This window comes from Aaosphaeria arxii (genome assembly GCF_010015735.1).
Source record: "Aaosphaeria arxii CBS 175.79 unplaced genomic scaffold BU24scaffold_18, whole genome shotgun sequence".
Lineage (NCBI taxonomy): Eukaryota > Fungi > Ascomycota > Dothideomycetes > Pleosporales > Aaosphaeria > Aaosphaeria arxii.
In genome coordinates, this window is record NW_022983491.1 from 213,075 (window position 1) to 237,792 (window position 24,718).

The 24,718-nt window shown below is 50.1% G+C and overlaps 10 protein-coding genes across 10 annotated transcripts; 5 read left to right on the forward strand and 5 right to left on the reverse strand.

Annotated features, from left to right (window-relative positions):
• Positions 1–33: 33 nt before the first annotated feature.
• On the reverse strand, positions 34–877 carry BU24DRAFT_97633 (uncharacterized protein). Its single transcript, XM_033534858.1, has one exon. It carries the CDS (start codon positions 759–761, stop codon positions 114–116), a length of 648 nt encoding a protein of 215 aa, XP_033376840.1. The 5' UTR covers positions 762–877; the 3' UTR covers positions 34–113.
• Positions 878–1,638: 761 nt separating this feature from the next.
• BU24DRAFT_315482 (zf-DNL-domain-containing protein) lies at positions 1,639–1,992 on the reverse strand (the record flags this gene model as incomplete). Its single annotated transcript, XM_033522873.1, has 1 exon — positions 1,639–1,992. A coding segment is annotated over one exon (354 nt), but the record flags the coding sequence as incomplete, so codon positions are not given.
• A 985-nt stretch (positions 1,993–2,977) lies between these two features.
• On the forward strand, positions 2,978–5,517 carry BU24DRAFT_437880 (Cullin-domain-containing protein; the record flags this gene model as incomplete). Its single annotated transcript, XM_033530227.1, has 3 exons — positions 2,978–3,340; positions 3,401–5,289; positions 5,343–5,517. 3 exons carry the CDS (start codon positions 2,978–2,980, stop codon positions 5,515–5,517), a joined length of 2,427 nt encoding a protein of 808 aa, XP_033376842.1.
• A 13-nt stretch (positions 5,518–5,530) lies between these two features.
• BU24DRAFT_97640 (uncharacterized protein) lies at positions 5,531–5,908 on the reverse strand. Its single transcript, XM_033534859.1, has one exon. It carries the CDS (start codon positions 5,869–5,871, stop codon positions 5,659–5,661), a length of 213 nt encoding a protein of 70 aa, XP_033376843.1. The 5' UTR covers positions 5,872–5,908; the 3' UTR covers positions 5,531–5,658.
• A 1,324-nt stretch (positions 5,909–7,232) lies between these two features.
• On the forward strand, positions 7,233–8,971 carry BU24DRAFT_360173 (MFS general substrate transporter; the record flags this gene model as incomplete). The annotated part of the gene is made up of 6 exons (XM_033524090.1): positions 7,233–7,429; positions 7,486–7,572; positions 7,636–7,819; positions 7,877–8,266; positions 8,324–8,384; positions 8,436–8,971. 6 exons carry the CDS (start codon positions 7,233–7,235, stop codon positions 8,969–8,971), a joined length of 1,455 nt encoding a protein of 484 aa, XP_033376844.1.
• Positions 8,972–14,338: 5,367 nt separating this feature from the next.
• Positions 14,339–16,099, forward strand: BU24DRAFT_97670 (glycoside hydrolase family 128 protein). The gene has a single exon (XM_033534860.1). It carries the CDS (start codon positions 14,598–14,600, stop codon positions 15,984–15,986), a length of 1,389 nt encoding a protein of 462 aa, XP_033376845.1. The 5' UTR covers positions 14,339–14,597; the 3' UTR covers positions 15,987–16,099.
• Positions 16,100–17,408: 1,309 nt separating this feature from the next.
• BU24DRAFT_497949 (thioredoxin-like protein) lies at positions 17,409–18,591 on the forward strand. The gene is made up of 2 exons (XM_033534314.1): positions 17,409–17,551; positions 17,616–18,591. Exons 1-2 carry the CDS (start codon positions 17,508–17,510, stop codon positions 18,262–18,264), a joined length of 693 nt encoding a protein of 230 aa, XP_033376846.1. The 5' UTR covers positions 17,409–17,507; the 3' UTR covers positions 18,265–18,591.
• Positions 18,592–19,024: 433 nt separating this feature from the next.
• Positions 19,025–21,643, reverse strand: BU24DRAFT_360157 (kelch repeat protein-like protein; the record flags this gene model as incomplete). The annotated part of the gene is made up of 5 exons (XM_033524088.1): positions 19,025–20,114; positions 20,168–20,289; positions 20,343–20,977; positions 21,028–21,105; positions 21,157–21,643. 5 exons carry the CDS (start codon positions 21,641–21,643, stop codon positions 19,025–19,027), a joined length of 2,412 nt encoding a protein of 803 aa, XP_033376847.1.
• Positions 21,644–22,671: 1,028 nt separating this feature from the next.
• Positions 22,672–24,086, reverse strand: BU24DRAFT_415867 (uncharacterized protein; the record flags this gene model as incomplete). The annotated part of the gene is made up of 2 exons (XM_033526328.1): positions 22,672–23,409; positions 23,460–24,086. The coding sequence occupies 2 exons, from the start codon at positions 24,084–24,086 to the stop codon at positions 22,672–22,674; spliced, it is 1,365 nt and encodes a 454-aa protein (XP_033376848.1).
• A 147-nt stretch (positions 24,087–24,233) lies between these two features.
• On the forward strand, positions 24,234–24,693 carry BU24DRAFT_97719 (uncharacterized protein). Its single transcript, XM_033534861.1, has one exon. The coding sequence runs from the start codon at positions 24,396–24,398 to the stop codon at positions 24,636–24,638; it is 243 nt and encodes an 80-aa protein (XP_033376849.1). The 5' UTR covers positions 24,234–24,395; the 3' UTR covers positions 24,639–24,693.
• The last annotated feature ends 25 nt before the right edge of the window (positions 24,694–24,718 follow it).

Consider the following 24,718-nt stretch of genomic DNA (forward strand, 5'->3'; position numbering starts at 1 on the left):
TGTCATTTTGGATGTTGTGTTTTTATTTCATTTATGTTGGTGTGGTGTTACTTGACGGGCTAGCATTTTTATATAGAATGAAAAGATATATTATATACATTTTTCAACCTACGCTACTTCGTCAACGCCCCAACGACACCCACCCCAAAAGCCACCCACGCCGCAACATCAACAGTCACCATCCTAATCGTATGCACATTCGCCCAGTCCCTTAGGTACTTCTGCGCCTTGGTCAACTTCCCCCCCTCCGTCTCCTCCTTAGGTGCCTCGCCGACCTCCTGCCTAACAGCCATACCGATGATCCCCTCCACGCTGCCCTGCACAAGTGGGATGAACAGCATATGCGCCGCCGCGGCCGCCCACCCCACGACGTACCACTTCCTCACGCGGGCGTCGAGCGCGTGGCCGAAGAGAAGGATGTTCGCGGCTGCGGAGAGGCCAGTCAGGGTGTTGAGGCCGACGACGCTCCAGACGCCGGTGTTGAAGAAGTTTGTGAACCACGCTGGGACCGCGACGTCTGCTGTCGACGCGATGAGGGATGCGTAGGCGGTGCGTTGGGCGGGGGATGGGGTGGTGGTGGCGGAGAGTTGGGAGATTGTGGTTGTGGTGGGCGGGGGGGAGAGGAATGATGTGGTTGTTAGGCGCTCCATGTAGGCGTGGGTGAGGGAGGCGGTGGTGGTGAGGAGGGGGGTTAGGCGGAGGGTGGTTAGGAGGGGGGGCGTCAGGGTTAGGGTGAGGCCGAGGGCGGTTGCTGTTGCCATGGTTGGAGTTGTGGTTGGGGGGTTTGGTGTCTTGGGTTTTGTCTTTCTCGTGATGTCGTGGTTGGGTTGAGAATGGATGGTTCGAGCGATTGATGTCTTGTATTACTATCTGACGGTTCAGACGGGCCAATGTTAGACCGTGAGCTGTGGAGATGCAGTTGGCGTTGGCAGACGGTGATTCATATGGCTGCACTGTCTTAAGATGATTGCATGGGGTGCATCAACCGGTAGATGTATAGTATTCGTGGAGTCCATATATATATATTGTGTAAGGCCAGCAATGTAGTGCTCAGATGGTCTCAGAATCGCATGTCATATCGGCCTCATTCGGGACAGGCCACCCACGGTGCCCCAATAGTCTGGAGAAAGCTGAGCCTCGCAACAGAACTATTCCGATCGCGTCCGATGGTTGGAATCCTGCTATTAATCATGTCGCCGACGGAACAATTGTGTTCCATGAGGTGCGATTCCTGGTTTGTAGTCGAGCTATGTTAGCACTGGTCAGTGGCATAGATAATATAAATTTCTGATGATGCACAATATCGCGAAAAGAAATGAACGGCGCATGTTGATCTGAATAGTGGAATGTCCAGTATATCGGCTGGTATATTCTATGGCCTGGTTGGCATTTGTATTTTACATATATTGTACAGTATTTTCGTTTCGTTGTGCGCGTGCCCCTTCAATGTGAGTGGGCATAGATTTGTGCTTTTGGTTGATGCGTATCGGGAATCGATTGCGCATCTTCTGGTCGTTATTTTCGGAATCAATTGCCTCCAGTTTTTACATCTTGTGGTGAAGCCGCCGGTTCAGTCAGTCGTCCTTCTGGGGCATCTGGATCAGCCTTGGTCGTGCTGTTCGGATGGAAATGCGACGAGCGGCCAGTTGTAGTCCCATCATCCCAGAACTCCACATCGCCCTCAGCACTCAATGACCCCCTCTTCACCAGTTGTCCCTTTTCTCGCATGAGATCCTCGATGGTAAGAGGCTTGTCGGAGAATATTTTCATGTGGTCGCTGATCAGATGCCTGTTCTTGCAACCGGGGCAGCTGATCAACACAGTCCCATGGTGGTATCCTTGCTTGGAAACGCGATGTGACGATCTAGTACTGCATTGCTTGCAAGTGAACGTGAGCTCATAGGCAGGTACTTGGTCGCGATCGAGACGGGTTTCGGGGGCGGTCGTCGAGGTAGCTGGTTGCGCCGGATGGGATGTGGTAGATTCGCAACGAGCTACTGAAGAAATTGACCAGGATCTGGGCAGAGGAGAGTATGGAAAGGGAGTTTTTGACGTTCGCGGAAGGTGATATGGTCGTTTGGACACAGGAATGTATGCCGGAGAAGGAGTGCGGGCAATGCGTAGGGATGGCGCTGAGGAGCGGAGGAGGCACCTCAGGAAGGACGGGGCGGGTGAGGCCATTTTTCGAAGTATGATGTGTGAATTATAAGCTACGAGCTACACAACGTCCAGTATGTTGTGTGTGTTCTGGAAATAATGGTATGATGGAGAGTGAATAGTAGATTGTAGTTGTACGTTATGACGATAATGAAGGTTAAGAAAGATTCTCCGCACGGACGTTCGTCATCTGCAAGCGGCGGCCTTTCTCCGAGTCAACTTCAGCCAACCGACCAACCAACCAACCAACCAACGACTGACCACCACCAGGTCACCAACCCCACCAAAGAGTAGATCCAAGAGACTCCTCCTTCATTCCCCTTCATCTTCAATTCAGTTATAGCTTCTTGTCACTCTATTTCCTTCCTCTTTCATCTTCTTCTTCTCTTCCTCTCCTTCGCCCATTCAACAGCAGCAATAGCAGCAATAGCAACAACCGAGCACATCCCCCACGTCATTGCGCCACCATTGCCACTCCACTCCGCTATTCTATTCATTCTTCCCGTCCAATCAAGCAACCTGCAGTCCCTTTCACCACACGACACCTCCTTCACCCATCCATCCCATCCTCAAGGGAGCTTCTCCCATTCCTCATATATCGCCGTGATACTGAAGGACTTCTCACATGAGCAATATGATTGCAGGCCGCGGCCGCCAGCGGATTCGCCCGCCCCGACGCGTATGTACCACACCCTCCATGTGCACTCAGATCGCATACCTCGATCTCTTTGTACGACCAGCACTCCCCTTTGTAAGCTTCGCGTCGAGAGTCACTCGTTAACATAACTTTCTCCTCCAGCCACTCGGTGGTGATAGTGATATGGATTTCGAACAAACATGGAGCATAATATCCTCGGCCTTCCAAGAAATTCGCACCAAAAACGCATCACGACTGTCCTACGAAGAACTTTACCGACATGCATATAGAGTGGTATTGAGGAAGAAGGGCGAGGATCTGTATAACCGTGTGTGCGACAGCGAACATGTATGGTTGAGCGGGAATGTGCTACCTTCAATAAGGGCACTTATTGCTCCGAACCTGGTGGCAGATCTAGAAAGCCCTGAGGGCATGACAACGAGTGAGCGGCGCGTGGTCGGCGAACGATTCCTGAAGGGGTTGCGACAGGCCTGGGGCGATCACCAAGTCTGCCAGAGCATGTTGGCGGACGTTCTGATGTACATGGTAAGATGCACCTTCTACTGGAGACAATGTGGTCCATTTCCCTAATTTTGATGCTCCCAGGATAGGGTTTATTGTCAAGATCACCGACGCCCATCGATCTATGCCACCGCGATGATTCTCTTCCGTGACGATGTCCTCGATAGCCGCATTTCGGACCTCTACGACCGCTCGATTCTGGACCTGCTCAATTCCGTCATTCTTGGTCAGATTCAGATGGAGCGGGCAGGCGACGTTATTGATAAACATCTAATCAAGTCATGTGTGTACATGCTGGATGGCTTACATGCAAGCAAACTAGAATCCGAAGACCAACGCCTATACAACGTGTCATTCGAGCAGGCGTATCTCCAGACCAGCAGGGAGTTCTACCGCCAAGAAGCGCAACTCTTACTTGCAGAGTCGGATGCGGGGGGCTACTGCAGATCTGCACATAGGAGGATATACGAGGAGGAAGATCGGTGCAAGTCGACTTTGATGGAATCAACCATGCCCAAGATCCAGAACGTCGTCGAGGAAGAGCTGATCTCAAACCGCCTCCGAGAAGTTGTAGAAATGGAGAGTGGCGTCCGCTTTATGATCGACAACGACCGTATAGATGAACTGAGCCTCGTCTACGATCTCAACTCCCGCGTTGACGACAAAAAGACGGAACTAACGCAAGCCATTCAGAAGCGCATAGTAGAGATGGGTACAGATATTAGCAATGCTGCAATAGTCGCCTCGCAAGCCCCAGCACCTGTATCAGCTCCTCCAGCCGATGGCGACAAGGGAAAAGGTGCCATGCCGGAGAAAAGCCTCAACCAACAGACGGCTGCAGCCCTTCGCTGGGTCGAAGATGTACTCCAACTCAAAGACAAATTTGACAGGATCTGGAGAGACGCATTCCAGTCGGATAATACCCTACAGAGTGCTATCACACGCAGCTTCGGAGACTTCATCAACTCACCAAACTTCCCTCGATCCTCGGAGTACATCTCTCTCTTCATTGACGAGAACATGAAGAAGGGTATCAAGGGAAAGACGGAGTTGGAAGTGGATGCTGTATTGGACAAGGCTATCATACTGCTCAGGTATATCCAGGACAGGGATCTCTTCGAGCGATACTACAAGAAGCATCTCTGCCGTCGTTTGCTCATGAACAAGTCGATCAGCAACGAGGTCGAAAAACAAATGATATCGAAGATGAAGATGGACCTCGGCAACAACTTCACCACCAAGTTGGAGGCCATGTTCAAAGACATGACTATATCCGAAGAGCTCACGTCTGGGTTTAAGAGACATATCGAAGGGCTCGGCCAGAAAGACCCCAAGCGTATCGAGCTGTCCATCAATGTGCTTACGAGCATGACTTGGCCGTTAGAGACGATGGGATCGAGCGATGACACAGAAGGGAAGCGGCCGCATGCCAACTTCCCTCCTGCAATAGACCGGTTGCGACGCGGTTTTGAGAAGTACTACAACGACAAGCATTCCGGTCGCCGGCTCACCTGGCTTGCGCAAATGGGGTCCGCTGATATCAAAGCTGTGTTCCCTAGAGTTCCTCAAAAAGATGGTTCATTCAAGGAGCGACGACATGATCTGAACGTGTCGACGTTCGGTATGATTGTTTTGTTGCTCTTCAACGATTTGCCCTCGGATCAATACTTGACCTTCGAGGAGATTCAGGCACAGACAAACATTCCTCAACCTGATTTGATACGCAACCTGCAGTCTCTGGCAGTAGCACCAAAAACACGCATCCTTGTTAAGGAGCCAATGTCCAAGGATGTCAAGCCTACCGATAAATTCTTTTTCAATGAAGGGTTTAACGGGAAGTTTGTCAAGATCAAAGTTGGCGTGGTTTCGAGCGGTAACAAGGTTGAAAATGACCGCGAACGGCGCGAAACCGAGAAGAAGAATGATGATTCGAGAGGCTTCTGTATCGAGGCCGCCATTGTTCGGATCATGAAGTATGTTACTCATGCAATCCTTATTCATATCAACGGTGCTGACAGTACTCTAGACAAAGAAAAGAACTTCCGCATCAACAGCTCGTACTCGAAACCCTTAGCCAGCTTGTGAACCAGTTCAAACCCGAGGTGGGGATGATCAAAAAACGAATCGAATCGCTTATAGAACGCGAATATCTGGAACGCATCGACGGGGCCAGTATTGACTCTTATAGATATTTAGCATAATGGTCGCACAAGGTCTTTCCTGGTGCGATTTGGGTCACTTTTCTTTTCTCGTTTTTCATTTTTATTTGTCGATCATAGCGTCTTGCATCGAACGGAGTGTAAGGGCTGGTAACTATGGGGTGTTTTCTGAGATATTTGATATTATTGGCGTTCATGGCGGAAGAGATGGACTGGAGGAAACAAGACCCTTCTTGACCGACAAGACCAGGTCTGGCTGGGCAATCTCATTTCTGGCGTTTCACGAACGCGGACATTGATAATCCGAAAAAGGTCAAGAGATGCCACGACGGTGCAACGCACCGAAAGCGAATGGAATGACAAGTATAGTAACAATGACAAGTCTCGGTCTAACATCGGTGTAGACCCTCAACGATGTCCTCTCCCATTTCGGTGTATCATGATAATATCTGAACGCCGATTGTATCTCCCGTGAAGAAGATCTCCACTCACCCCACAATTTTATCCACTGAAGTCTTCAGGCATTCCCATTAGGGATATCCTTCGATTCTTGGCTACAAGACTCTGTTATAACTTCCCCGCGGACCTTGACCGCTGCAAATGCAATATTTCACCAACCCAACTACATACATCTCTCTTAGTACCTCTGGATATCTTTCGATTCACTGACACAACGTCACCGAAAGAGGAGAATGATATACAAACACTCACTGCGTGACCAAGAGACAACGCCTCTGAAATCATGGTGCAGCATGGTTGCTTGAATTACATGCCTGCCCTAGCTAAGACTTGAGCCAAGCGGCATGGGCAAAGAAGCAGTCATGCCCTGCCTCGTCACGAAGACGAACTCAAGAGGCTCGTAGGTTAGCACACTTGGTACTCGGTCCTCGCATGGCATTTGAAGACAATCATCAAGGGTTCGACCGAAATGTGGTTCGTTCAAGGCCCATCCGGCACCGGGAACCGGCTTGGCTACCCGTCAATGTAAGCTCGCCACGGCAGCTTAAGTCTGGGCTGACCTAACATCCCGAACCACCAAGACATCGCGACATCCGATGCTGTTGAGGTCCATGCCATGATGACTAGAAAATAAAACGGTGCTTTTGTGGTATCTTCTTCCGCTTGTTCGATTGCGGTGCGGCTCTGTGCGCTGCGACATATTGAACCCCACCAGAGTGGAGCTGATAAATTCAAGAATATAAGTTTTCTTTACACAAAGATATTGACCTTCACGATGATAATGCAGAGACTGCTTTCTCGGGAGAGAGATGCAGATGGTGTTCATCGGATGAGGGACTCTGAACCCTTCGTCTTTGATCGATGATCATATGCCTGTTGTCCCCTAGAATCACCACGCCCCTTCCATCATTGACATTGCCCCATGTCTCTTCAAATAACGTACTTGGCATCGGGCCTTCTGTGGAAACATCAGGTCGACTCTTCGAATCCTGTACAGTACCAAGTATGCCACGACGGGTGCCAATATGTTTTCTCCAATGACGATCTCCGGGGTGGTGGATCTGGGGTTCGGATTGTGGATGGTCCTTTCGTGGGGTAGCTAAGACTGACCACTATAAAGTCCAGACACTGGTTGAATTCATGTCTTCCTCCGTCCGTCTCTCCCCGTTCCGCTCAGACACAAGATGGCAACCGAGAAGACCTCACAGGTTCCTGACAGTCAGGGCGTCCATGCCCAGGAGAGCACGATGGACTCACAAATTTCGCACGTTGATGCCGAGAAAGCAGGAGAGACGCCTATGGTGCTCGAGAATGTCGAGACCAATGCCTCGCAACCGAAAGATACTCTTCCTCGAGGCGTTGAAATCATCGAGGCGTTGGGCATTCCCGATTGGAGGGAACAGGAGAAGAAGATTGTCAGACGCCTAGACATGACGATGCTTCCTCAGATGTGGATCATCTACATGATGAACTTCTTGAATCGCACGAACATTGCGTGAGTTATCGACAAAGTAGACTGGCCTCGAACTCTGGACTGACAAATTTTCATAGTCAAGCCCGTCTAGATGAACACTTTGAAGAGACGCTCAATCTTGGTAACACAGATTACAGTACCGCGGTAGCAGTGTTGACTATTGGGTAAGTCTGCACACTGACGAATCAATTACGTCCCCGAATACCTACTGACTGGTTGCTTTATAGATATATGCTGGCACAGTTACCATCCAACATGCTTATCACGCGAGTCCGACCCGCACTCTATCTCCCCATTGTTGCCATTTTCTGGTCTGGCATTTCAGCGGCGACGGTAGCCGTGAAGAGTCCCGGCCAACTGTTCGCAGTGCAGTTCATTTTGGGTGTCTTCGAGGCGCCCTTCTTCCCTGGTGTGCGTATATTATCCGCACTGAATCCATATTCCTCACGGCTAACATTGAGATGATAGGCCGTTTACCTTATGTCGTGCTGGTACACACGCCGGGAGCTGGCTCTCCGCACTGCGCTTCTCTACTCCGGACTGGTCCTCGCGCAGGCGTTCTCCGGCTTGATCGCTGCCGGCGTGTTCTCTGGCATGTCTGGCAAGATGGGTATTGCAGGATGGCAGTGGTTGTTCATCCTAGAAGCCGCACTCAGCGCATTCTTCGCGTTGACGGCGTTCTTCGTCCTGCCCAACTACCCGCACTCGAACAGCGGCAGCGCCATGTGGTCGATGACTGAGGACATGCGCAAGATCGCCCAAGCACGCATCCAGGCTGATCGTGTCGAGGAGACTCAAACTACGACTGTTTGGATGGGTCTGAGACTGGCTCTTACTGACCCCAAAACATATATCTTTGTAAGTTCCTTACATATATCTAGGTGTTCCTACATCCGCTGATGGCATCCCAAACAGATCTTCATGAACATCTGCATGACATCCTCCTACGGCTTCAACAACTTCTTCCCCACAATCGGTAAGTCACTCCCTCCCCACTCATCCAGACACCGCTAACACCCAGTGACAGTCTCCGGCTTCAATCTCGGCAGCAGCGCAACCACGCTCGCCATGACCGCACCCCCCTACATCCTTGGCACCATCGTCTCCTTCTTTGTAGCCTGGAACTCCGACCGCCTCAAGGAACGCGGCTTCCACATCATGATCAACAACTGCTGCGCGATAACCGGCTTCATCATCTCCGTCGCGACCCTCAACACCGCGGCTCGCTACACCGCCTCCTTCCTCTACACATCCGGCTCCTTCTCCGCCAACGCCCTCGTCTACACCTGGGCCGTCTCAACCCTCTCCCAGACCCCCGAGAAGCGCGCCGCCGGCGGCGCCATCGTGAACATCATGGGACATCTCGGGAACGTCATGTCCCCGTATTTCTTCCCCGATACTCATCGCCCGAGGTACACAATGGCGATGATCCTGCAGATTGTGTTTGCGGGGTTGACGTGTGCGACCGCGTTTGGGAATAAGGTGTACCTGAGACGGGAGAATAAGAAGGTTAGGGCTAAGGCGGAGGCCGAGGGCGCGGCGTATAATCCGTTTACGACGTGAGGGGTTCGCGAGCTTTTCTGGTATATGCACCCCTTTGGTGTACTTGGTTATGCAAAGCCCTTTCTTCTCTGGAGTTCGGTTGTGAACGGACGGACGAACGAGACGAAATGGGCGGGTTGGCAGAGTTGATGTGTTGGGCCTTTTTTTGCTCTTGACGTGGTGTCACATCGGTATATATACAAACGCAATCATCCTAGCTTCCGATGTAATCGGGAGCGAATAAAATAGGACGAAATAGGATGGCATAAGATAACATTAAATGTCACGGGACAAATGATATGATAATATACGATACCACACAGTTCAATATGCCAAAATCTACGCACTCCCATATATGAACTCAAGTTTTGAATTGTTCTTTCTTGTTACTACAATTCATGTTAACGTGCTCGCTATGGTCATTGTAATCCTCAAGCGTGGTTGTGATTAAGTGATTAGAGAGTATGGTTTACTCCTTCACTTGGTGACTAATTGTACTGGGAAAATTTACCATCGTTATATCGGGAAAAGACTGAATGATGTACACCCCCCTCTTGGCTTCAGAAAGTAGATTCATGCATCAAACTATGCTCAACGTTGTAGCATGCGCTTTTTAAGAAAAGGAGGAAGTATAAAGGGAATGAAATAGACAGCGGAAAGGTGGGTAAGGTAGGGTAGTGCAAGACCATCATTCCTTGTAGTGTTTAGGCCTCTTCAACTCGTTGAAATCAGACTCATCTTCTGCTGGTAACAAAGCGTGAATTGTGATGAGAAAGGTCAAAGTGAGGTAGGTTAGGTAGATGGAGCAAGCTGAAATAAGAAGGAGCAAGATAAACGTCTTATTTTTTTGTTTGTTTGATAATTCCCCTTGAGGCAATCGAGGCAGGGGAAACAGAATGCATGTGTGCTGGAAGTACTTCTATGGTCTGGTACAGAAAGGAAATAAGTGTGGATAGGGTAGCATTACTTTCTGGCTGCACTTCTGTAGGACAATGTCTTAGATGAACCATCATCATCCCATCGTCCCCTTCCACCAAAAACTCGCCGTACGCCTTTAAAGTTACCCGAGTTCATCCATGTAAATCCAGAGCCTCCATTTCAGATAAGCTAGCTAGCTGAATGCAGATTTCAAGTGCGCTTCCACTCAGTCCGAACACGAGTAACTTTGATATGCTATATCAACTTCAAGTTTAGACAATAACGTCTTCGCCGCACTCCTTCCGACCCCAAGATGACATTGGTGCGTTGGTTTGCGGCACAGAGGGATGGGCTCACAGATGAGGTATCCCCCGCCTGGGTTTGCACGGAAGTGGCAGTGACGATTGTACGTTTTCGAGGGATCTTATTCCGGCAGGGATGAGAAATGGATATGGGGCATTGCACAGCTACGGCAGCTAGTGTCATACTGTTGGGATTTCTGTAGAAGAGGCTCGGAAGAGCCGCTGCGCGATGTTCATTCCTCACGACTAGCAGTTCCGCCTGCTGCTGCGATGACATGTTCAATTGCGGATACCCATGACAAAATTGTTATGATTAAGCCGCGCCCGTACGGTAACACAAATGACCCCATTTGTATGTTCAGCTGCCGTCAGCTCAATTTACCATTTCGATCTGCGGCCAATAATAGCTCTAATTACCTGCTTACGCGCAAAATCAATAGGGCGAGGGTAATGTCAGCCTTGCAGGACGAACGGACTGATGCGGGGCGTAGTAGGATAATAGATGTAATGTACTTCCTACTTTGGTTATATTTGTCTGAGATGCCTACGGAGTCTAAGTATGCACTATGATTGAGGTGTGGTTCTTTATGGATGGATGATGGGATTCATCGGGGTGTCATTGCAGCAAATCGAATACAATTGGGGCGTACATCGGCACAGAGACTGTAAGGTTACAATTCGCACTTTGATTGGACATAAAAGGTAATGGTCGAAATACCACGTCCCACAAACCGGCCCGAAAAAGAATTGTAGGACCGCATTGTATCACAACTCGTGGGCGAAGGTTCGACAGGATGTTAATAGACGTATGGAGTACTCCGAGTAATTCTTACATCACGTTAATTCGACAACTCGCGAGATACAGTTCGCTCGCCGTTGATGACATTCACGAGTCACGTGATGAATTCGCGATAAAAAATGCATGTGATCGATATGTGGCCATCTTGAGCATTTCAAAGTATAGCATGCTCCACTCATTTAGATATATCATTATGTCTTGATAAAAGTGAAGGTAAAGCGACGCGGTCAAATGATTCCTAGTGTTAGTTCCAGTAGCACAGAGGTCAAGCTTGGGAGAAACTTTCTAGGTTGTGGCTTGCAACTGTCTTGTGCCTTGTCCCTTTGGACTTTTCGTCCCGTTTCTTGGCATAACTTTTCTTTTTCTTTTTTGCCGTCTTTCTTCCATCGTACTCTTGATTTTTCACGAAGTTGAACTTGCAGGTGTAGCGGTATGGTGACATTGTGATGCTCGGTAAGCGGTGGGTACTCCATACTTGAACAGTCAACTGGAGAACGCCTATCGTGCTAGACTGTCTTCCTTATCGAATCGCATCGTATCGTCGGATCCTGCTATCGATAGGCGTTGAGACGGATACACACGAGTACGAGCATGTCCGATGCCTTACACAGTAAGTGGCTCACCGGATCCACGGTAACAGCGTTCTCGATACGATGATATGGCACGTCGCATTGCGCCGCTCACGGACCGTTGGGATTTCCAGATCAGACTACAGCGCACTTGGGTAGACACGCAAGATGGCATAAGAGTTGATTCGCCATGCAACTGATCTCAAGTGGAGATGCGACTGCACGCAACGTGGGGACGACGGGAGGAGAGCGCTGTGTGTTGTTGAATTTTCTGGTTGAGTAGGATTCCTTACAGCCGCGGGAGATTTGTTGTGGAGAAGGAATTCGGTCCAGAACCCTCGTGGCAAGAGTCGCCCCAAAGTTAGACGCACCGAGATGGAGACAACCATTGCTGTGTTTAAAGACACTTCGATGCGCAAATGCAGGACTTAAAGTCAGTACTGTTCATAGATGATGCTGATTTGAGACACATCTGGATGATTTCTCCCCAATTGACTGAGTTGTCTTGCGGATTATTTGTATCAATCTTGTCCAGGGGTGCATGTGAGAGCCTCGTTGTCTTGACGCATCGGCATTGGGAGTATAGCTTCATTGATATAGTCCTCCTCATCATGGAGAGACGTCTGATTCACATGATTGATCTCAACTCCTAAATTAATAGGCGCACAAATATCATAACAAACCTGATTGTTTTGTTATTATTGTGAATCTTTGATGGTTGCCACCCGCAAGGTGCATCCATGGCCGGACACGTGCGTGCGTCACCAATGCCCAGGTCTTGACTTGTTTCAACACACGAACACATGGATGCTAATAGTAATAAATATTGTTGGGCCAATATTACTGCGGTGCTCTGCACCGGGAAGCAAGTATAAGTCGTCGCGTCATCTTGCTTGAGCGCTGTAGATCATCATCATAAATGCCTGCAAGATCTTGCAATTGCGTGATGTTGTGTACCTGTCTATCCACCTGGGTCATGCAGGAGGGATCGCTGCGGAAGCGACTGTTATTTTGCACGTAGAATTCATCTTCGTTCTCCAACCTCGAATTAACGTTATGAGGCGGAGCACGTAGGTTTGCTTCAAGGAATGGTCCTTTCTCGCCAGCGACCTCCTGAGCTGTGCAAAGTCCCAGTAATCTCCACATCAGCTACAAGTGTCCGCGCACACGTCACCCGTCGTTGCGATCCTGCTCATCTCCCGTCATTCGCGCGACTCGACGATCGGAGGTTTAATTTTGTCGCGACTAATGTGCCTGGCGCTTGTTGAACAGTCGAAAGTTTGAGCAGAGACAATTATTAAAGATGATAGAATCGACAAGTCAACGAGCGAGGGCTGTTGCACCGATATGAATGAAGCAGTCGTTGACCTTGAACCTTGAACGATAACTCTTGACTAGTATTGCTGGGCATTTGGCGTTGGGAATCCCGAGCTCGCTCAACGACAAGATTTCAGCTCTGGCAGATGCCACAATTGGTGTAGCCTGCCACACGTCTTTTCTCTTTCTCTTCCAAGGCATGTTCCTTCGCTCACCGGGTTGTGGGTCGTGGATTTGATGGTGGATCTCCCACAGGCCGCTGGTGGGCGGCGCAGACCCTGCCCTCGAATCGGCTCACTCTTACCATCCCCTAGGCTCTTCGTATGCCCTTGTACTTGTACTCCGTAGGCAGTCTTTCCATCGCGAGTTGAGTCTTGATGGCTCAGTCACCAGCGGCGACTTGCAGGCGACTTGATGTGAGTGTGAAGCCCACTGGTCGTGCGCGGGCTGACGCGGCGTCTGTTTTCTTTACGTCTGTCTCTTTCCTACTCGCCGGAAAATTCTTGGCCCCGGCCCCGACCTCCTCCCATCTCCTCTTCTCTCTGTCTGTTCATCGCTGTAGATAACTATGCTATGCACGCATCATTAGCAGGGCACTCATGTCGCGCTTGAACTTGCGCCTGCTGGAAGCCGGGCCGACGTCAGAGTGTCTTCCATCACCAGAGACAGACCGGCTGAATCCTGCGCAGTCTTTGATAATACACTACAGAAAGACTGCATACGGAGTACAACACACATTCTACACGTAGTTAGAACAACCTGCAGCACATGTGAACTGGAAATACAACGCTGCAGGGCGTAGAAACTCCCACTCGCTGCTTTTCGATCCCCTGGCGCTTGTTCCTGGCTGTTCCTGGCTGTTCCTGGACTGGCCATGCGGGTTCCTGAGCGACTGAAACGGTGGCGTCTGCGGCGCTGGGATAGCACGGCGCCATTGCTATCCTCGGGCGAATCAAGCTTTGGCTGTGCTGATCCCCTCGACGCTGAATTCAGTTCCGGTAATCGCCCGTTCTGTCTGTTCGTTCGTTTCCTCGTTTCCTCCGTCCCGGCTGTCTTACTTTCTCTCTTCCAGGCTCCTCACTGGCTGGCTCTGTTAATTAACGTCCAGGATGTGCTGGTGTCTGATGGGTCTGTCCACGCCAGCGCTCACCCACACCATGTGGACCACACGAGAGAAGACGACTCCAAGGAAAAGAAGAAAAAAGTCTGTTTCCCTTGGCTCTGACTTTCCTGTCTTGGCCTGGCTTTGAGTCGACTGCCCTTTACTGGATCTGGGGGCTGACTACCGCTTCCGCTGACATGGACGACGACGCCTCCCTCCTCAATCATAGGTAGTCACTGCGCTGTCTAGGCCCAGGGGATCGACTAACTGCTGGTGTCGTGCTGGGGAGTTGGTCTCCACCCGCCCACTCTCCTCCCTAATCACTGGCCGTCTAAGATACCGAGGAGACGACTGCCGCTCTCTATATTAATGCCTATTCCCCCGGGCCGCCGGCCTCTCTTTACCTTCTTTCCAAATCCCATTCACACCACGGTGCTGTTGCGTTCACTCTCTCTGAGCAATCGCTCGTTACATTCCTTGTCTACATAGACATCACCTTCTTTTCAGCAATCAAAGCAATAGCCCTGGTAGGCCGCCATTCACACTCGATTCCCGCGCTCGACGCTGCACATACACGCTTCGCTATATACCAACCTCAGAGCCTTTTAACGTCAACCCCAAACTTCGTACCAGAGTCGCCATGTCTTCCCCAATGAAGCTCAGCCTTTTGGCTCTCATCTCCTCCGTCGCCGCTGTCCCTCACTACGCACACAGCAGATATCACAAGCCCTCTGCTCCCAGCGGCGTTGCTCCCAGTGGATCTCCCCTCTACCCTACCGGTGGTTTCCCTGGATCCAACAGCACTGTCCCTTACCCAACTGGCACTGGTGTGTCCGTCCCTGGCGAGAAGACTACCACTCTTCACGAGACTTTGTACTCCACCGAGACCATCGTCTCTACCATCTACGCCACCAGGCCTGCTCCTGAGGCTCCCTCCTCCGTCGGTGCCGTAGATGTCTCCACTGGTGCCCCAGTCTGTGGCCCTGCCACCGTCTATGTGACTGAGACCGCAAAGGTCACTCTCACCGTTGGTGCTACTCCTTCTTCCTCCAGTGCTGCCGAGGCCGTGTCTTCTGAGGCCGTTACTTCTGCACCTCCTTCTGCCTACCCAGTTGCCCCTGCTCCCTCATCCAGCAGCCTCAAGCTCAGCCTCTCCTACAAGCCTGTCGAGGGTGTCTACTCCGCGCCTGCTGAGGCCCCGGCTCCTTCTTCTTCTGAGGCCGCCCCCGTCTCCAGCGCTCCTGCTGCCACTTCCTCTGAGGTTGTGAAGCCCACTGGATCTCCATCCTACTCTGGTGGCAAGCGTGGTCTCGCTTACAACGACGCTGAGCTCTGCTCTGCTTTCAGCGGCGGTAACTTCGGTTTCGCTCACAACTGGGACAAGGCTCCTGGAGGCGAGCTCCCCGAAGGCGTTCAGTTCATCCCCACCTGCCACCGCCCCGCCCTCTACGAGACCGAGGAGCAGGCCAAGACTTGGTTCTCTGCTGTCGATGATGCCGTTAAGAGCGGCAGCAAGGCCATCCAGGGTTTCAACGAACCCGACGAGCCCACTCAGTTCCCCATCTCCACCGACAAGGCTTGCTCTGAGTGGATCAGGCTCATGAACCCTGCTGCCGAGGCCCACCCCGACCTCACTGTCCTCTCCCTCTCCGTCACCAACGGAGGCGAGGCCCACAAGGGTTTGAACTACCTCAAGACCTGGGCTGACAGCTGCCCCGAGGCCGTCTGGCACGCCGCCAGCATCCACTTCTACGACAACTACGATGCCGATGTCATCAACCGCTTCAAGGCTCACGTCGAGAAGGCTGCTGGCATGTTCAACAAGCCCGTCTGGGTCACCGAGTTCTCCTTGAACAAGGGAACCGCCACCGAGGAGCAGGCCGCCTCTTTCGTCAAGGAGGCCGCCGCCTACCTCGACAGCGCTGAGCACGTTGCCGGATACTCCTACTTCATGGTCGGCACCGGCGAGTACCAGCTCAACTCCGCTAGCGGTCTCTCCGCCGTCGGTGAGGCTTACAAGTCCGCCTAAGCGTGTTCAGACTAGGGTGGAGTGAATTATTTGTGCATATTACATCGGCGCTCGTTCATATATGAAAAACTAACCGGGGATTTTCAATACGGGATCTATCATTGGGAATTACAACGGAACTTGGGTTGGGTGGGTCAACATTATCTAGAAACGTCGGCGTACCCATCGAAACACCACTTACAAACGATGGCGCAATGACGGGTTCGAAATGTTTTATTTTTATTGTTTAAACTTCTTCAAATAAGAGACTTTTTAAGGGTGGTTTGGTGTTGGGGTTTGTCGAACGACAATGAGAGCACGTGGTCAGTCGGAGGATGTTGGGATAGAAATTCAAATACAAATCAACATGTTGTATACGATAGATGTTTTTGTTGCTTCAACTGTGACTGTTCCTGCCTGTGACCATGACCGTGATTATTATTGTCTATAACTAGGTAAAGACTATCGATCAGTCACAAGTTTTCATACCTATCACATTTCATTCCTCCATCCGTTCCTGGACGATTCATCATGTATCCGTTGCATGGAAACGTTCACAGCACTGCGATAGATCAGACAACCCCCATCTCATCCCATCATACATAATAATTGCACCCTCTGGAAGTACGACTAACAGGAGAGGATCAGAATGCACCAAACGCTATATCTTTGTCTATGCACCAAGCGATCAAATATTTCCTTTCAGAAGACATAGTGCATTCCTCGCAAGCAAAATTGACGGATGTGCGGTTCCATATTTATCCTGAGATGAATGTTGGAAGGTTTGTGGGATCCATGTACATGACAATCCAACACGGTATTAGGCAACATCGAAGCATTGGCATGCACAGATGAATGGAACTTATACCACAGCGAAAGAGATACCCATGATACAAAGTTGATTTCTTAGTATAGGAATGAACACACCGATATTTTCAAGATTGCACGATCCAGTCATTCGAAAAATGGGTTGAAATCAACAAAATCAAATTAAGTCAAAGGAAACCGAGAATGAATAGCAAATTGATTATCAAAATTACAATATAAGGACGAAAAAAAGTAGAGAAGGTATCATTATCTCACGTACGGTACGGGGTTTTAAAAATTCCGCGCCAATCAGGTGGCGACAATTTAGGACGATGTGTACCGGAAATGGTCCGCGTTTCTGTACAAAGCCTGCAGTGGCTACTTACCAATCTCGTAGGTACCTATCATTTTCTGTCGGTAATCCTATTCGGAAAGTTGGAAATTGTTGCTAGGGATAATTATGCAATAATAATTTGTATTGAATCGAAAATCTTTGTCAACAGCAATAGGACTTTGCCCAATTTCGTACTCGGAGTTCCTCGGCTTGAGAGAATGCCGTACAATTTGTCAGCACTTCCACGAACGTCCGAACGGTATATATGATGCCATTCCCAGATGACATTGCCACTACTGCACCTCGGAATTAGAAAACAAGAATAAAAACTGTATAGAGAGTTGGGATATAACCACAGCGATCATCAAATCAAGCTGGCTTTCAAGCAATCCCTTCGCAAAATGACAAACTTCGACATCAAGATCGTGTCCGACACCGTCTGTCCGTAAGTATCTAACCCCGCAACCAAAAAAATTCCGTGTAACTCCACTCTAACAACGACAAAACAGATGGTGCTACGTCGGCAAAAAGCGCCTTGAAAAAGGCATCGAAGCCTACAAGGCCAAGCACCCAGAGTCCAACGACACCTTCACAACCACCTGGTTCCCCTTCTACCTGGACCCGACGGCGCCGCGCCAGAGCGTCGAAAAGCGCGAGCGCTACATCGAGAAGTTCGGCCCCGCCCGCGTCGACATGATGTTCGACCGCCTCGCGCAGCTCGGCAAGCTCGAGGGCATTGACTTCAAGTTCGGCGGCCGCACGGGAAACACACGTGACTCGCACCGCCTGATCCAACTCGGGAAGACGAAGGGGCCGGAGAGGCAGACGAGGGTGATTGAGGAGCTGTTTGCGGCGTATTTTGAGAACGAGAAGGATATCACGAACGAGGATGTGCTGGTTCAGGCGGGTGTCAAGGCGGGGTTGGATGAGGCGGAGGCGAGGGCGTGGTTGAAGGAGGGGAAGGGCGGGCCTCAGGTCGATAAGGAGGTCCAGGATGCGTATGAGCAGAACATCTCGGGGGTTCCGAACTTCACGCTCAATGATCGGTTTGAGATTGGCGGCGCGCAGGAGCCGGCGGCTTTCGTGCAGTTGTTTGAAAGGATTAAGAACCAGGACAAGGGATCCGCGCCCGCTGCTGGATCGGCACCGCAGTGCTGAGGGAGGCTTGATGAGTCGGGAGTTCAATTGGAAATGACAGTGGTGTTCAATGAAGTTATCTGCAAATGTCAGTTTGGAGGTTGGGTTGCGTAGAAAGATGATCTCGCAATATATAGCAATTGCAGTTCCCAGCTCGTCATAAGATTTGTCGACAGCCATGGCGCTGCAGCAATAGCTTATGATATGCCCTTCTTTTGATCATAGTTTGGTCATTGACTATTCAAAAAGATCCGAATGAAGTCGTTACTTCGACAAACGTGTGCGAATCAGTAATGTACCGTATAAGAGATGACGGAAGGAAATGGCTACAAAAACGTGCATTGTAGTATTGGTCTAGAACGTGACAAATTCTCAAAAGTCTTAAGCCAGAGCTTGAAAGCTATATCGGGAATTGTATCAAACAGTTTGCTTTTAGGTGATTAATTAATTCATTAGAAAAGGACTTGATGCCCTTTGTGTGTACGTTAATGTGTAGCGTTATCCCAGCTATATACAAGTTCCCGTAGCTGCCAGTGCCACTATTCCAAAAGAACTTCCCCCAATTTTGATGTGTATCAATTGACCAAACCCCTCTGAAAATTACTTCATATGTGCTCGTGTTCCTAGAATTATTGTTGCTAGGCGTGTGTTTCTGAAAAGCCAATAATGTCGCTAAATCGAAAAGAAAATTGTGGTAAAAAAAGCAAGCGAAAGCACAAGGGATATCAAGAGCCGCTCCTAACCCAAAGACACAACGTCCACGGTCTATGCATGTAGCATCTCAATCTCGATTAATGACACGCAGACTGCGTCGTGGATTCAACAATACACCCTTTGCACCCCAGAACGACGGCTCCTGGCCGGCGAGGAGATCGTCTGTGGAGCTGCTGATGCTGCTTCTCCTTCCTATGGCATCCGTACCACCTCCCGCGACGCCTGCAGCGCCTGTATATGCCGTCCGTTCGTTGCTTAAGCGAATCTCGTCGGCGATAGAAGGAGGATGCTGTCGAGCAGAGGTTCCGGAGCTGGAAGGCGGGAACAGCGCGTCCCTCGCGGTACGTTCGCTGGAGTCCTTATGAGACGACATCGTGACGGCTGTAGCGCCCTCCGTCTTCTCCTTTTCAGCTCGTGCGGCTATCATAGCCGCGTGGTTCTTCCATATCTTGACTTGCTTTCTGTAGATCCACGCACAGAACGCGAAGTATGCTGCGATGATAGCGAAAACGCCTGCGATAGTGCCGGCTACGATGGCGCCCACGTTAGGTCCATCACTTCCTCCCCTGTTGGAGGGGTCGCTGATCTCGGTGATGATGCCACCGTTAGGGCCAGTGACGGTGTACGTGTGCGGTTTTCCGGTTTTGAGCGGGCCTTCGCTGGGAGTTTGCACGGGTGCAGTCAGTGTCGCGCCGCCCGTCGCTTCGCCGCCGATGACGGATTGGACCTTATCCGGTACAAAGTAGCCATAAGATCCCTCGAGACCTGCCTTGCTGTCAAAACCTCGTTGGTTGGCTTGTTGTGCAAGCGGATTCCCTCTCTCGTCTTCCTTTCCGTTAAATGCTTGAAGAGCGTTTTCGCCCGTCAGCGCGGTGAATTGATCCGACCAAGACAGGCTCGAGGTGTTGAAGACGTAGATTCCAGGTGATTCGCAGGTGAGCTCTTCGCCCACGTAACCGCCAATGACAATCATTTGGCCGTCCCATATGTGGCAGGAGTGTCCTGCTCGTGCGTACGGTACTGACTGGGATTCCATATCCACCTCGATCCATGTGAACGAAGGTACTGACAGTATCCACATGTCATCGTACTGGGTCTGATTCTTGAACGGCTGAAGGTTTTGACCGCCGAACATGTAGACGTTGTAGGAGGAACCACTAAAGTCGATAATTAGTTTCAGGATACTTGATTGCTTTATCGTCTTGCTTACTCGGCTGCAGCAGCAACTACCGCACATGGGTTAACACGGTAGTTGGGCATCTTGCCGTTGGTGTTTTGTTTGTACCACTGGGATTTGGAGATATCATAGACGTCAATGACATTCATCTGTGTCTGTGCAGAGTCAGTACTAACGCAACTAGCTCAGCATATCGAACAGTACTTACGAATGAATCGTTGATGCCACCAGTCAAACCTAGAAGGAGTCCCTCGTCTCCGAATCCGGGAACGTACAAGAGCAATCCGTCTGCTCTCTCCGTGAAGCCAGCTGTATCCTGCAGACCACCTTCAGTAATGTTTCTGTAGACGCCCTCGCTGCCTGCCGTCTTCCCATCGGTCAATGATTTGACGCCGTTGTTCGAAAATCCCGGGAATGTGTATTCAAGTAGGCCCTTCAAATAGATTCGTTCGATATCAATGCTCCACCCTTCAGTGGTAAGGAAGTCCAGATGTCCTCCAAAATACCATCCTCGACCGAGTGCTCTGACACTAAAGCCAGCACCTTCGGCAGAGCGTTGCACAGATTGTCCATCTTCTTCCGCATTTTGCCCAGCTGACGTCTTTGGATCCTTATGTTCTACCCACTCTTTCGAGCCAATCTTGTATTCCCATGTCGAGAACGCAGTGGGAGTTCCTTGGGGATCATCCGAGAACTCTCCTCCATACAAGTACAACGATTCGTGGGACGCCCAAAGGTATCCGTTGGAGACTTCCGGTGGGCCGGACGGTCGAGGAAGACCAGTCAAGGAGGGGTTGCTAATTTGCCACGATTTGGTAAGGTCGAGTGAAAGGAAGTCGTTTCCTACACTTGTTAGATTTCGCTATCCGAGAATGAAGACGAAAAGGTATTACCCCAAGTGTTGCTGGTTTGTTTTGCCTCTGTAGTCGACCGACCTCCGTAGATATACAATGTTCCATTCACGATCGCAGCTAATGTGTGTAAGACCGAGAACTAATTGTGTCATGGGAAAGAGAGCTCACATTGATGACTCCACCTTTTGCACACCTCAGTGTTGGTGTCCTCCCGTTTCATGAGGCTGCTGCGTTCCATTTGCTCCCGTGGGATGACGCCTCCTCTGACGCCCATGAAAGATGTTGGGTTCGTTTGTAGGACTGGTAGCATCAAAGCCAAAACGATGGCCAATATACCAACGCGATAGAACCTTGATGCACCATAGTTGTTAGGATAAGCGACGACGACATCAGGCTGAACGTCGTCATCCTTCTCAGAATCGATATCATGATCCTCGCCATGGACCTCCTCCTCTTCCTCAACAATGTTGTCGCTACTCTGAAAGCGCACGAACCGTGATGGTCGTAAAGAACTCGGACTGTGGTCGGCGTTCAAAGTGGGTGCAGGACTGCGTTCTCGTCGTATTGTTGCTTCGTCGACTAGGCCAACCTCCATGAATACCGACTTTCGCCGACCAGATGGTGGCAAGGCGGACGATGCTTCTACGCCCTCCATTGCAAATAGCGAAAAGTATCAACAGTCGTAGTTTTAGTAGTTGATTATTTTATTTTTGCGTGAAGGGTTGGGTTGTAGCGGGCGGTCTAAATACGGAGACGTTTGATCACCTGTGCCAATATTGAGAGTCGCACGGCTTATTGTTCTGTTCCGAAAGAAAAAGAAATGGTGGAATGATGTGTGTCTCGAGACCAATGGGCGTGGAGGTCAACGACATGTAAGTGTCGCAAGCACGCGACAGCAATGGACGAGAGCAAAAAGCATCAAAATATCGACTATTACCTTTTAATGAAAAGTCGTGATGTCGAGATGGATGTAAGTGCAGCGACCGGCCTGCTATCAAGAACAGCTTCTGCTCTCCTTCTCCACTTCCTGTGCCTGTAGCAGGTTGAAGGGGTGCACGTCATGAGGTTGCCAATATAGGCAAAGATCACTGTATCGCGATTGTAGATGCCGTGTTGCGACCAGGATCACTATTGGTCGCGGTTGTAGAACCCCAGTAACTAGCATGACGGCGGCCAAGTGCAAGGTATTCCCCCAGCGAGGAACGTCACAATTTCGTGAGGAGCGACAATCTCCAGAGGAATCAAAAGCACAAGGGTGCGTCCTTGGATACAGGCCTGGTAAATAATTCGATGTGAGAAGCGCCTCCAAGTCCTCTACGGGAACACTCATCGAACTTCCTCTCAATTCCTCATCCTCGTCCATTATTGAAGCGCCAATTATCTCCATCGTGATGCCCATTTTCAGCCCTGAGCTCAATGTGCACTAGTTTTATTGTCGTGTGCCATCCGACATGAAATACGGGGTCGCCCCAATACTTCTATTTTTATCGACTCGCTGTGGCAAGAATTGGGGCATGTGGCAGTGCGTGGCGGTGCGGACCTGATCTTCGAGAGCACGTTGTCGAGTCGTATCGCGAGGTGGGACTCAGGAGATATGCTTCCCGACATGCGTCCCGGTCTAGGTTGATACAGGTACACAATACGCATGGGGTGTTGCATTGAGTAAACCTAAACAGGCAGTGTTCATTGGTCTTTGGCTTTGGCTATTTCGTCGAGTACAGCATCGTGTTTAGTAACCCAAGGTGGATTACCATCAGCATCAAATTCAGCCCATTGGAAGAACCCGCAGCCCTCCTCTCCTGGAACGTAATTCACGTGGCACATCCACATATACCGACCACGCGTTTCCTTCTTGCGTGTAACGCATCGTAAGACGGTCGACACACCGCAGCGGCACTTTGGTGTATATCTCGGATGCAAATGATCTTTGTATGATCGGTAGGTTATGTTCAGCCGCTTATTTTTAGCTAATGGGTGAGGATCGATTGCCTGTGCCGGTGCGATGGAATGCTTCCATTCTTCTTGCATCTCGGCATGCATCACGAGAAGAGAATTATGCGGGAGATGTATAGAAATCTGCCCCTGAGCGTCGGCAAGAGTCCCGTCCTCCTTGCGGTGAGCGTCGTCTTCGGCAACCACCTTGCGGATACGGAACTCTCGTGCGACCCCAAGACTCAAGCTCCCTATGACAGCTCGCGGTCCGAGATATGTCAGTTGGTCAGAGTGATATCCAACACTTTCATTGGGGCCGTCATAGCAATTCACGAAAGCTGTGTTAGCCTTCCAAGGTCCTGGAGATTGGTATTTCAGCTTTTCACCGTTCGGATAAAAGTCACGGATCCTTCGTTGGATCTCGCTATTGACGGCTGCTTCCACCTTGTCTGAAACTTTGAGCATCTCGGGCAGGCTCTGCCGTACATCCTAAGAAAGTTAGATTTCGCCCCCTGACTACTCTAATGGCTAAAACTCACATCAATTTTCCGGCCATCATATAAGTATTCGGTTTTTTGAGCCTCTGCTTCCGCAAGACTGTTCACATAGAAACAGAATGTATGTGGACTTTTGACGACGCGATCAAACAGTTGAAATTCAATGTTGGAGTATGTAGGCGCATCCTCAAGTAGCTCGAGGAGTAGAGCATTTGCCTCTGCTGGAGGCAGAAAATGATGTATGATCGAACAAGGGGTGTTTGCTTCAATGTCATCGGGAGAATATAAAAATAATGTTTTGCCTCGTCTGGTCAGAGGCTTCTTGCCCACCCCGCCATTCGCACCTACGCGATACGATGCGAGGGATGACTGGTACCCAACAACCCCACTTTTGGAAAGTGATGTTCGTGAATTCTTCCTTTTATTTTCATTGCTTTGGGAGATTGCTTCAGATGCCATCTCAGTCGAGCCATCACAAGAAAGAAGCGCATCAAGCAGAAGCTCTTCGCTCAGCTCCGGGTGCAGAGAGGCCAGGACGGCCAATTTGAAGTCAGTACTGTCGTCGTCTGCGTCATTCCTGTCGGAGCACTGAGGCCTTGAATGTGTAGCCTTTCGAGTAGGGCTATGCGAGGAGATGCGGCGTCGCTTGCGAGAAACAAATGCATCCATGTTGGTTAAATAGTTGGGGCAAATGGATCTTCATGAGCAGGCAGATATGACGCGTTGACGCCAAGTCACGTGACGTCCATTAAGCTCGGAACTAGGCCTATATTATACGTGCAAAGAAGACTTGTCTCTCTGTTCATCATGGATGACGGACGATTGCCATAGTTTAGAAGTGCTTTCCTTCCGAAGTGTAGTACTTACAATCCATTTGCGGTTATGCGCCTTGCTTGCTGAACTCTGTTCCATTCATAGCCAGCCAAGCGCTCTAATCAAACCCGACCACTTTGCAATTTGAGAAAGACGATTTCACTGATGAAACCTTTGGGTAGTCTAGCTGTTGCACTCGGAAGTGGAATTAGAACCTGCTGTAAGGGATTCGCAGTGTCGACTAATGCACGAGCATGCTGCCCCTGCAACAAGCAAACTACAGCAAGTAACACGAGTAGTATGAGAAAGAGTAATGAGGATTGCTCCGTATGTACGGAGTACTGGGTTGACACTTTGAAAGTCGTAACAAGTTCGGTATTGCGAGGCTACTGTATTTCCTTTCACTGATCAATTGCGGCATAGTGGAGCTATAGGTATTGCAGCACTTAAAGGCGGAGAAAAGGGAAATATTAGTGATTGTATCATTG

What these genes read in the sequence shown, in the direction of transcription:
- BU24DRAFT_97633 (XM_033534858.1), bottom strand. Translation starts at nt 761, where the DNA reads ATGGCAACAGCAACCGCCCTCGGCCTCACCCTAACCCTGACGCCCCCC.
- BU24DRAFT_97640 (XM_033534859.1), bottom strand. Translation starts at nt 5,871, where the DNA reads ATGTTAGACCGAGACTTGTCATTGTTACTATACTTGTCATTCCATTCG.
- BU24DRAFT_97670 (XM_033534860.1), top strand. Translation starts at nt 14,598, where the DNA reads ATGTCTTCCCCAATGAAGCTCAGCCTTTTGGCTCTCATCTCCTCCGTC.
- BU24DRAFT_497949 (XM_033534314.1), top strand. Translation starts at nt 17,508, where the DNA reads ATGACAAACTTCGACATCAAGATCGTGTCCGACACCGTCTGTCC. An exon ending in GTGTCCGACACCGTCTGTCC is followed by an intron (nt 17,552 to 17,615) that starts GTAAGTATCTAA and finishes ACGACAAAACAG; the next exon opens with ATGGTGCTACGTCGGCAAAA.
- BU24DRAFT_97719 (XM_033534861.1), top strand. Translation starts at nt 24,396, where the DNA reads ATGAAACCTTTGGGTAGTCTAGCTGTTGCACTCGGAAGTGGAATTAGA.